The sequence below is a fragment of the Arachis ipaensis genome, chromosome B10 (assembly GCF_000816755.2).
Source record: "Arachis ipaensis cultivar K30076 chromosome B10, Araip1.1, whole genome shotgun sequence".
Taxonomy (NCBI): Eukaryota; Viridiplantae; Streptophyta; class Magnoliopsida; order Fabales; family Fabaceae; genus Arachis; species Arachis ipaensis.
Window position 1 is genome coordinate 49,469,903 of NC_029794.2, and position 10,351 is coordinate 49,480,253.

Consider the following 10,351-nt stretch of genomic DNA (forward strand, 5'->3'; position numbering starts at 1 on the left):
GGACCACGCTTCTCTATTTTACTTTCTTTTCTTGCCCTGCAATCATGCATTATTGAGGATTACTTTAATCTGCATTGTACCAATATGTATGTCTATCCAAACGTAAAATACAAGGCACAAAAGCAAAGAGATTATTCGTAATAACTGGCACTTATTTATCTTTTTCCCACTCATTTTATGTTAATTGTATTTGTGCACTTAAAAATAAGTGTCAATTAAGCATTCAACTCAATCTCAAGTTAAGAAAGAACTGAAAGTTTGAATATTAAAATAGATATCGCATAAAGAAAAATCATAAACGACTCTGATAATTATACTGAAAGATAATAAAATTCTCAATAATTAAAAAAAAAAAACTTTTTTTGATTTTTGATCTATATTTATGTGAGATTGATTAACTCCTTTGTTAATATTTTTATTTGGGTTAACAGAATATGCCTCCGTAACACGTTAAATAGCTAATTTATCTATTAAGTGGTAATTAAGATTGACAAATTTTTTTTGTTAAAACCTTGTTGTCTTTTAAAAATAATTGTTAGAAGTTGTTTTATGATTTCTTTTTCTATTTCTTGTTTTTTTTTCATATAAATTGTCTAAATTTACTGTGTAAGAATAAAAAAATATAAGTGATTTTTAAATATTTTTTACTTATAAAAATTAAATAAAAAATATATTTTTTTAATCTTTTCATTGTTACTTAGAAAAATTGTAAAAATATTATATTATTAAGATTATGTTAAGTCTTAGTTGTATTTAATTTAAATTAACTATCATAATTCACATAAACTCATTATTATTAAAAAAAATACATATTCTATTTTATAATAAATAATAAAAAAGTTAATACAATATTTTATCTAAAATAGATACAATAAATGAGTTTATTTATGTTAACTCATCAAGTAGATATAACATCAAATATTCAAAGTTTAATATTTTGGAATAACTAATAACAAATAGATAGGATTAGTAATAACAATTAGCAATCTCATTCTTAGATATTTAAAAAATTTTAAATGACCCTTGACAATTATTCAAAAAACGAAATCCTCCAAAAAAGGTCAACTGATTAACGCACCATGTAAGCATGCTCCATTAACTCAAGAGAGATATTATTGACAGTTGGGTTAACCAATTTTACGTTTCACCAAGTTAAATATGATGAAGGTTTTTTTTTTTACTAAAAGTCTCGTGGTCTTTTAAAAAAATGATTAAAGGCCGGGATAACTATTCACCCATATCACATTAAAATTTAAAAATGATCAAATTAGTGTATTATGTGCCAAGAGTTGGGTGTTCAAGGGGGAAAAAAAAGTTAACTATGATTTATATGAATTAGGGGAATCTTGACAAAGAGAGTTCTTGTTCTATTCCATTCATAGTGATTCTAGTTAAAGTGAATGCTTCTAAGACAAGCAAATTATCAAAATTTGAGATAACTGTGGCCGCTTGTCTTCAGTATCTGCCACACCATAAAACACTATACATCTTGAATTATTACCAAAACTCGTAAAGATCGGAACCATCTTCCCATGCCACACATAAATCAATTTGCTGAGGTTGAAGACTGCGGTGGTGAGAACTGAAATACAAAAGTTGTTCCTTAAAACTTCACTAGGAAAGCATACGGTAAAAAAACTTGCAAAAAAACACTCATCACTCTTGAGGCGAAGAGGCTAGAGCGGGAGAGTTGATCGGCTTGCCCCGCCCCATGGTGAAACCTCTTGTCCCATCTGGCATTCGCGGGCCCTTGGTGTTGGATTTAGTAGATGCTTCGCAAAGGACAACGCTGCTCGGTTGAGAAGGTGGCGCAAGTAGGCCACGACCAGCGTGAATTTGAGTGCGTCCTCTTCCCTTTCCACGGCCTCTAGCCCATCCTTTCTTCGATCCTACTGAATTTTCGTCAACCTGCAGATTTATTGATCTCATTTCGGAACTTGTCACATTGATTGAAAAGAAACTAACATACATACAATTCCGAAAAGAAAGTGTTTGGAAATCTACAAATTGTTGAAATGTAGAATGCATGAAAAAACAGAAGTCTGTATATCCTTGAAAACAGGCTCAACATTCGAACCAGGTTCCATGCATGCATATAGAATGGTAAAGTACCTGAATTTATCTTGTACGAGATTAGAAAGAATACATGACATAAAGAAAGAAATAACACGTTTTCATCTGATGACACTGGTTATGCATGAATGATACTTACATTAGTGTCAGCAGTTAATTCAGTGTTGTTTGAATGAGACGAATCCTCAGCAGAATCAGAATTTAGCATGTCATCGTCATCCAAATAGCCATCGAAATCCGACTTTCTGCTCTTCAGGACAGATTTGGGCTGCGAAGTTGAAATTAAAAACTCGTATTGCAGACACATATGAAATTCAAGAGATACAATAGACATACGATCATGGGATATTCATTTCAGCCATGAACTTACCGAACATCTAAACAGCACCCTTACTCGCATACCTTTCCGCCAGTTCCTTTCATCGTTTAACTTCTCAACCTAAAGTAAAGACAGGTCTTCTCTGTTACAGATGAATAACAGAATCCTGAGTAACTTACCAATAGATATTACTGAAGAATTTACTCACAGCTTTCTCAGCTACATCCGGTGTCTCATACTCCACAAGTGCATGAAGCTTGAGTGGAAAAAGCCACAAAAAGGAAAGAAAACCCCTAAGTATCATTTAACCACTCAGAAAAACATATTAACATGTTATGGAAATGTCTGTGTACCTTGTTACTGATGAAAAAATCACCCTTTGGACGTGAAGAATTGGATTCTGGGGGATGGCATATTCTAATTGTTTTCACACTGTTCACATATCAACCATCAATCACAATGTTAAACTGAAAAAGTATATATTACATATAATTAAGCAAAGGATGGACAAAAATAAATTCACCTTCCAACTACAGAGAATATTTTCTGAATATTTTGATGGGAATGATCATCCGGTAAATTCTCTGCCACAACAGTACGAGACTGCAAGATAAAGAAAAGCACTTTAAATTTAGATTATGCTACAAAATTTGTAGTTTTGAGATTATCCATGTGAACAACGGAAATCTCAGTTCTTTACCTGCAATTCCTCTTTATCCTTTTCGGTGAAAGGGTTTTTACGTTTAACCTTCTTGCCATCAGGACTCAAAACCTTCAAATTTTGCATTATTTAAGGGTATATCAGTCCATAGGAGGAAGACCAAGATAATAATGTTTCTTTTAGGATATCATACAGCACAAATACTTCATCAGAAATACTTACAACTTTCGAAGATGAACGGAGAGCCTGGGTGATTAGATGAGTGTTATTAGTTAGGGATTTGATCTTTTTGGTTGAAGCAATTAGGCTTATTGGAACTGTCAGAGAACCAAAATCCATGACTGAGATTATTCCAATCTTGAAACCATTAAAAGGAACCAAATTTGTGACTAACAGCATTTTACAATCCTTACCATAACCTTCAGGATCTTTATTCACCTGTTTCTGAAAAGATTCATTTGCCAGTAAGCTCATATCACTAAACTGGTACTCCACCTATCACATCAATTTACGATCTTTAGATTTGATAGGCAATGCAAGTTCCCTTATTACAACAAACAACATTAGTTAACTCCAAATAAATAAATAAATAAATAAAAGTATTATCTATGTCAAATAATTTAACCCCCCAAAAAAGAGAAATCCATTTATCACATATGCATGCACATTGAGGTGGGAGTCAGAATCGAACCGAACCAAACCAAACCATGACACTTGGCAATGGATGAACGTGTTCAAGTAATAACAATTACACCCTGAACAACAGCTATAATTATTTTATTCTAATGGCAAAAGTTCAATGAAACAACATCCAATCAAAGATCATCAATTTCAATAGCTCAAGAATGCAAAACAAAATTGAATTTCGATAAGGAAAGATGAATGAAATTAGAATGCACCTGCTTGATGATCTTTTGCTGGAGATCAGGGGTGAGGACATTCTTGTTGGAGCAATTAGGGATTGGAGCAGCGGCGATGGCGGAGGTGGCAGCGGCAGGGATCAAACATGCGGCAGGATCATGATCTCCAACGTAGAACCAATCCGAATCAGAAGATCCACCAAGAATCTGAAAGCAGGGATAGAAATAACCGGAAATCGGAACCTGCGTATGCGATCTTGGAACAAATTCAGGTGCTTGCGCATTGAACTTGAAACCCGATTGCGCACTCTCTTGTGCAGCAGCAGCACCCCCGCTACCACCTTTTTCTGGATCCTCAGGGATCATCTTCTCTTCGGCTTGTACCTGCGCCATTCTTATCTTCTTCTTCTTCTTCTTCTCCCTGTAATTCGATTTGTGTGCGTTAGAATTGGTGAATTGGGGAAATTGGGAATTAGGGTTGTGGTGGTGTAACGAAGAGAGAGTGTGTGTGTGGGTGTGTGGGTTAATAGGTGCTATTGTTTCGGTTATTGAATCCACGTTTCGCGCCAAAAGAAGGGCAAAACAAAATAGTTAGTTATAGTTTTCTTAAACACATGCTTCTTTTCTTTTGACTAAATCTAATGCTTACTTTGCTATTTATTCCCCTCAAACCATGCTCATTCCTCAAACCATTTTCCGTACATCCATCATTTTTCTTTTTTTCCAACAAATTCCTTTTAAGTTAATATATAATTAGGTATTCATCACGTGGATAAGTATGATTCTTTTTAAAAGAATAATTGTAGATATTAATTACTTTAATTCGTTAAGTGACGAAAATTTTGTTTTTGGTAAACAACAAAGGAAAGAAAAACAAAAAGAAGCACTAATTCTTTCTAAATGACAGCATCAATACAATCAATTTGACAAAGATCATCGTCTGGAGCCAACCATTCACCATAATTCGAATTTATTTAGGCACTTTATTTTACAAGCAGGTCATCTACACAATTTATCTCTCTGTATATCGATTAAATCAGACTCTCTATAATTAGTGATGTTTTGTATTAAAAGACCTCATGATTATATAGATAATAATGGGTAAAAATAAATCATTTGTACAAATATTCAATAATTTATTATTACATTAATTAACAAAAATGTAAATAAAGTGTACAGGAAGTAAACTTAAAACAAGAGAGACGGGAAAAAGAGGGCGGGGGAGGAGTTGACTTATCGTTACGCTTTTTTTGCCACGCTTTTAAAGCATTATAATAGCAAGAGATACTGCCATACTTTTAAAGCGTGGCTTTATCCTTATCAAATTAAAAAAAATCTTGTATATCCTTACCAAATTAAATGAACAGAACAGAGTAAAACCTGTTTGCAACCACCAAGAACAATAGATATGTAATAAACAAAGTCAAGCAGCAGGTCAAACAGTTTTACATCATTTAGAAATATCTGTAATCACATTGGGGATACAAAATTACAAACTAGTGTTATTACAATCTTCAAATGATCAAAATAATCCATTAGGAAAAACAGTATGATAAAACAAGATATAAAAGAGCATGATGAAGCCGACTATGAGACGACCTTGAGCAATAATCCATTTTTTGCACAGTATTGGATAGTAAAATTTTCAGAATCCCTCAATAATTTATTTAGATTCAGAGCTCTAAGTCCTTGCAATTCCTTCCCTGCCGCTATCAAGCCTGTTGCCTGTTCAATTCAATAAATAAAAGGTTATGCTCAAGCCACCCAAAAAAGGTATCCAGGGACAATAGAATCTCAAGGATCCAAGTTACAAAGCAAAAGGAAATGCTTGCCTGTGCAGCACTGCTTGATGGTTCTCCCACACTGGCACTGCAATTACATGGCCTATATAACAGCAATAATTCATCAATTTCCATGACTCAAGGAATGAAGATTAGCAGCAAGAGAGTACATTACATGGCAAGACAACCTTGGTACTGAAGCAACAACCAAAGTTCATATAAAGCAAAGAAAAGAAAAGAAATGAAATGAAATGAAAAACCTGCTGAAAACAGTATCAAACAAGGATAACCACTCTAGCCTAATTTTTTGTAATCTGCCAAATTCAGTTTATCAAACAAATCAGATACCTTAACATATTTTCATAGGAATGAAATCTTAATAATATATTGTTAGGGACTTGGGTATTATGGGTGCTCAAAGTCCCACATCGAGTAGTATGGGATGCTTGATGTTGTATATAAGGAGAGTGGTTCTTCCCCCTTAACAGCTAGCTTTTAAGGTGTGGTTTCCCACTTTCCTTAGATACCTAACATATATTCTCCAAATATTTCACAGCCATCATTGCCTTTTTAATTAGCTTTTGATATATATATATATATTAGTAATAGACAATAAAACTATTATCAAAATAATTAACTACTACTATCCCATGTTGAAGGTTCCTCAATAATAATGTAAAGTCAATAAAAAAAATTAACGCTAGCTCAATATCCCTCTTCTAATGCTAAATATCTAGTTCTAATTATTATTGCCGAAACATTGAGACAAAGAATGAAGGGAGCCAGGGAATAAACCTAGCTAGAAAAAGAACTTATTGCATACTTTGTTTGTTAAATTATTTCAATTCGGAATCAGACATACAACGAATAGAGGATCCTAAGAAATTTCATTAGTCAAAAACTTTGTATGAAAAACAGAGAGAAGAAAATCCTCTACTTTCGTTCTAATCAAGATCAATGCAATAAAATCATGTATTCATGTCAATGGCATTAGATTTAAGTTTATTACCTTGTTGAGTTACTTGTATATATTCCTACATTAACAAGAAAAAGAATCAAATTATTTCTATCAACAAACAAACCTGTGTCTCAGCTGAATTCAAACCAGAAGAAAATGGCTTCACATCATCATCTCTGAATCCTTTTAGACCAGCAACAATGTCATTCACGGCGACGGAATCATCCCAGGGTGCGAACTCTCTGATGAAAAGCAACTTCGATCAAAAAATGCTTTTTAAGTATTACTCATCATAACATTTAAACAAAAACTTGGACATTTTAACACAGACATCTTAGAGCTATTAAGTTCATCAATATTTAAATAGTTTGAAAGAAATAATAAATGGTAAATGTTGCACATATACCCTTTAGGATTTATCCCAGCAGCTGCAACATACAGATCAAGCTTCCCAATGGATTGCCATTTCCATGAACTCCAATCTCCAAGTCCCAAAATTCTGCTCCCATCAGTAACAACCATATCAACCTGAAAAGAACATAAAAAGAGATGTCTCATTATTAAAATGTTGAAATGCATCATTGTTCATCACTATTGTGCGTATAAAGTTGAGCTTCAATTAGAAAGAAATAATAAAACCATAGCAGATAAAAATATATACCTTATACACTTATCATGATGCAGTTTGTAGTGAGTTTTCCACAGGTTGGCCAATCAATTCTATGTAGTGAGTTTGTAGCATTGTACACTCCTGAATCCACAGCACTTTTCGCAGATAAAAACACATGGAACTTTCCATTTGGGCTGGTCGAAATTCCAAAATGATCGTCATAGTTTTGGGCACCTACCTTCTCAATAATTGATATAGTTTCATAAACTAGTAAAATTTGCTCCATTCACTTTGAATGTTGAGCCTTATTCAATTATCAAAAAAAAAAAAAAAAGAAAGAAGAAAAAACATAGATACATACCTGAATCTTGGAAAGAGGGCACAACTTATGATTCGAGTAAGCTTCAGTATATGCTATTCTTGAGTTGAGCTACATGAAAAGAAATACGTACTAGTATCTAAAAGGATTTAAAAGAGGGAGAATTTAGAAGATATTATTAAAGTGACTTACTTGATCTCTTTTTCATTGATGGGGTGCTCTAACTGCATACAATTAATAACACACCTTTTCTTGAATATATCCACCAATGTCTCTCAATACAACATTTCCTAAAGTAAGTATTTACTAATGGCCCTCCCAATCCACCAACCGAAGTAAGTATTTACTTCACATAAATGTTAATGTAGTAATAGGCATCTCAAACCAAAGTAGCAACAACGTCACATACATTTTTCATTTTAGCTTTACCTTTGGTTTCAAGTCTCTATGAATGATACCATGACTTTGTAATATTTTCATACCAGAACCTACAAAACACAGGACCAAACTCCTTAGTTGCAAACTTGCAAGGCTAAAAACATGCTCCAACACCAAAAGAATACTTCAATAAAGAATGCAGGAAAAAGAGTTACCAAGCTGCTGCATGAATCTTCGGGCAGTTTATTGTTGAACTCTCCCATGGGATCGGATATAAGAAGCAAGGTTCCCTCCAGCACAGAACTCCATCACCAAGTACGCACATCCATCATACATTCATACTAAAGTAGAAATCAGAAATAGCGAAAGTTTAAATAACAATAATAAAATGATCCTTCAATTATGCAACAAAAAATTGATTTTTTCGACATATTTCACTTTAATTTAAAAAATAAGAAAAAGGGAATTCAAATAAAAGGGGACTAAAATTAAAAAAGAAGAACCTGGAAGAAATCAAGGAGGCGAACGATGTTGGGGTGGTTGACGGAGGACAAGAAATTGAGCTCGCAGTGGATCGATGACTTAAGGCGGGGGATGAGTTTGGAGAGGAAGACCTGTTTCACTGCCACCTCTTCGTCGGTGCCTCTGTGCTCGCCCTCCACACCGCCGAGAACGACCCATTTCCGATCTTCCGCTTCAGAATGATGTCCTTTACTCTTCCATTCCTGTTGATAGTGATAGAACTGCTGCTGCTTCTTTGACGGAGAAGAGCGCCGCGGTAGGGACTCGCGACTTGGCGACGAGGAACGCGCCACCGCCGTGGATTGCATGAGAAGGATGGCAGGGCAGAAGAACAGCGTCGCAGATGGAGGAGGAGGAGGGACGCACTACGATCTACGACTCTACGGATGGAGGGAGGGAGGCGCTATGGAGGAGAACGGAGATTCTGAGAATAAGGGTGAGGGAGGGACTGAGGGAGGCGCTGCGTGAGTGAGTATCACTTAGGGTTTTAGGGGCTTTGTTATTACGTTATTAGGAGTGTCACGTTTTGACGAAAGAACGAAAGCTTTTTTTTTGTTGGGAAACTTTTGGCCATGCTTTTTAAGCGTGCCAAAAGAATTATAAGAAATGGCCACGATTTTAAAATGTCATTATAATGAAATTATGTCTCTATGCTTCAAAAGCGTGCCTGTTTTCTTTATGACTATATTTACAAAAAAAGTGGCTAAATTTTTAATCAATTGCCACTTTTATAAAAGTGTGGTTATTGACCTCTTTTACCACATTTTTGAACCGTAACAAAAAAAAATATAGTCAAATCTCTAATCAATCGCCACTCTCATAAAAGTGTGATCATTGATGTTTTTTATTGTAGTGATTGAAACTTGATATCATAAAAGATACTAAGATCTTTCATGATGAGCAGTGGCGGAGCTTAGTTTAGACAAGGGGGTCATGGCCTCCCAAACTTTTTATAAAAAATTTAGTAGTACTTTTTCAAAAGATAGTTCTTCTTTACATATTTTACAGGATATATATTTAAATTTTTATATAAAATAATAATGAAAAATCAAAGAATTGATACATTTTTTAAGAGGAAGGCTAATATTTAAGAAGAAGAACATATAACTTTTACAATATCAACACCTGTAGATAGTTTTTCTACATTAATGAATCACGAAGAAAGTGAGATATAACCTTCAAAAGTTCAAAAAGTTACATCTGATGACTTTAACTTTAACTTTTTGGAACGAGATCTTGAAAAAGGGCTTTAAATTTGGCAATATCACCCAAACCAGAGAGATAAGATTAAACGAGCTTATTTTAAATGGGTTCATATCAAAAATGATAATTATTTTCTATTTGTCCCCTCAAAATTTTGTTTCAAGTTTCGCCACTAATTATGAATGTTCCTAAAAATAAGGTGAAATGAGGAGTCGTATTTCATAATTAAAAGTATAAGTACAAGTTGTTATCTCGTATATACAATAATATATAGTACAAATTTATATATTCTGAATTGATAATATAACAAAGACTATACTAACTAAGTAGGTTAATAATTAAAATTCGTTTATGAAAGATTACTCATTTTTTAAATTAATTTTTAAAGATTAAATTAGTTATATTAATCCTAAAAGTTAAATTACAAGTTAAATTAGTCTTTTCGTAAGTTAAACGATGATGTATTATATTAACTGCTATTTGGTATGATGATGTAATAGATTAATATTACGTATCAAAAGATGATTGGTTGGTATTTCAAACAAATTGGCAACATATGGCATGCCATGTGTCATTTGGCACATTATAAATTTATTTAGAATTAAATTAGTCCCTAAAAATATACATGTAAATTATTTTTATTCCTAAAATTTTAAAAATTGATTAA

The 10,351-nt window shown here is 33.5% G+C and overlaps 2 protein-coding genes across 4 annotated transcripts; both read right to left on the minus strand.

Moving 5' to 3' along the window:
- On the minus strand, nt 1,306-4,572 carry LOC107623172 (la-related protein 6C). 2 transcript variants are annotated; one of them, XM_021114978.1, is made up of 10 exons: nt 3,953-4,572; nt 3,467-3,548; nt 3,276-3,370; nt 3,093-3,164; nt 2,916-2,995; nt 2,746-2,824; nt 2,601-2,648; nt 2,444-2,512; nt 2,213-2,323; nt 1,306-1,908 (listed from the first exon to the last, which is right to left on the minus strand). In XM_021114978.1, the coding sequence occupies exons 1-10, from the start codon at nt 4,304-4,306 to the stop codon at nt 1,657-1,659; spliced, it is 1,242 nt and encodes a 413-aa protein (XP_020970637.1). In that variant the 5' UTR covers nt 4,307-4,572; the 3' UTR covers nt 1,306-1,656. The 2 variants fall into 2 exon arrangements, with proteins under 2 accessions (XP_020970637.1, XP_020970636.1); XM_021114977.1 differs by having other exon boundaries at nt 2,213-2,341; nt 3,953-4,567.
- Nucleotides 6,774-9,012, minus strand: LOC107623173. Of its 2 annotated transcripts, none has more exons than XR_002356732.1 (6): nt 8,463-9,006; nt 8,175-8,300; nt 7,624-8,069; nt 7,314-7,500; nt 7,059-7,180; nt 6,774-6,894 (listed from the first exon to the last, which is right to left on the minus strand). XR_002356732.1 is itself a non-coding variant. In XM_021114979.1 (6 exons), exons 2-5 carry the CDS (start codon nt 8,185-8,187, stop codon nt 7,315-7,317), a joined length of 327 nt encoding a protein of 108 aa, XP_020970638.1. In that variant the 5' UTR covers nt 8,188-8,300; nt 8,463-9,012; the 3' UTR covers nt 7,072-7,180; nt 7,314. The 2 variants fall into 2 exon arrangements, 1 of the variants encoding a protein (XP_020970638.1); XM_021114979.1 differs by lacking the exon at nt 6,774-6,894 and having other exon boundaries at nt 7,072-7,180; nt 7,624-7,692; nt 8,011-8,069; nt 8,463-9,012.

Coding starts and splice junctions, on each gene's coding strand:
- LOC107623173 (XM_021114979.1), bottom strand. Junction 7,693..8,010: donor ATAGAGACTTGAAACCAAAG/GTAAAGCTAAAA, acceptor CTTTTCATGTAG/CTCAACTCAAGAATAGCATA. Junction 7,501..7,623: donor GCCCTCTTTCCAAGATTCAG/GTATGTATCTAT, acceptor ATTATTGAGAAG/GTAGGTGCCCAAAACTATGA.
- LOC107623172 (XM_021114977.1), bottom strand. CDS start 4,306: ATGGCGCAGGTACAAGCCGAAGAGAAGATGATCCCTGAGGATCCAGAA. Junction 2,342..2,443: donor GGGTGCTGTTTAGATGTTCG/GTAAGTTCATGG, acceptor TCAACTTCGCAG/CCCAAATCTGTCCTGAAGAG. Junction 1,909..2,212: donor AATTAACTGCTGACACTAAT/GTAAGTATCATT, acceptor ATAAATCTGCAG/GTTGACGAAAATTCAGTAGG.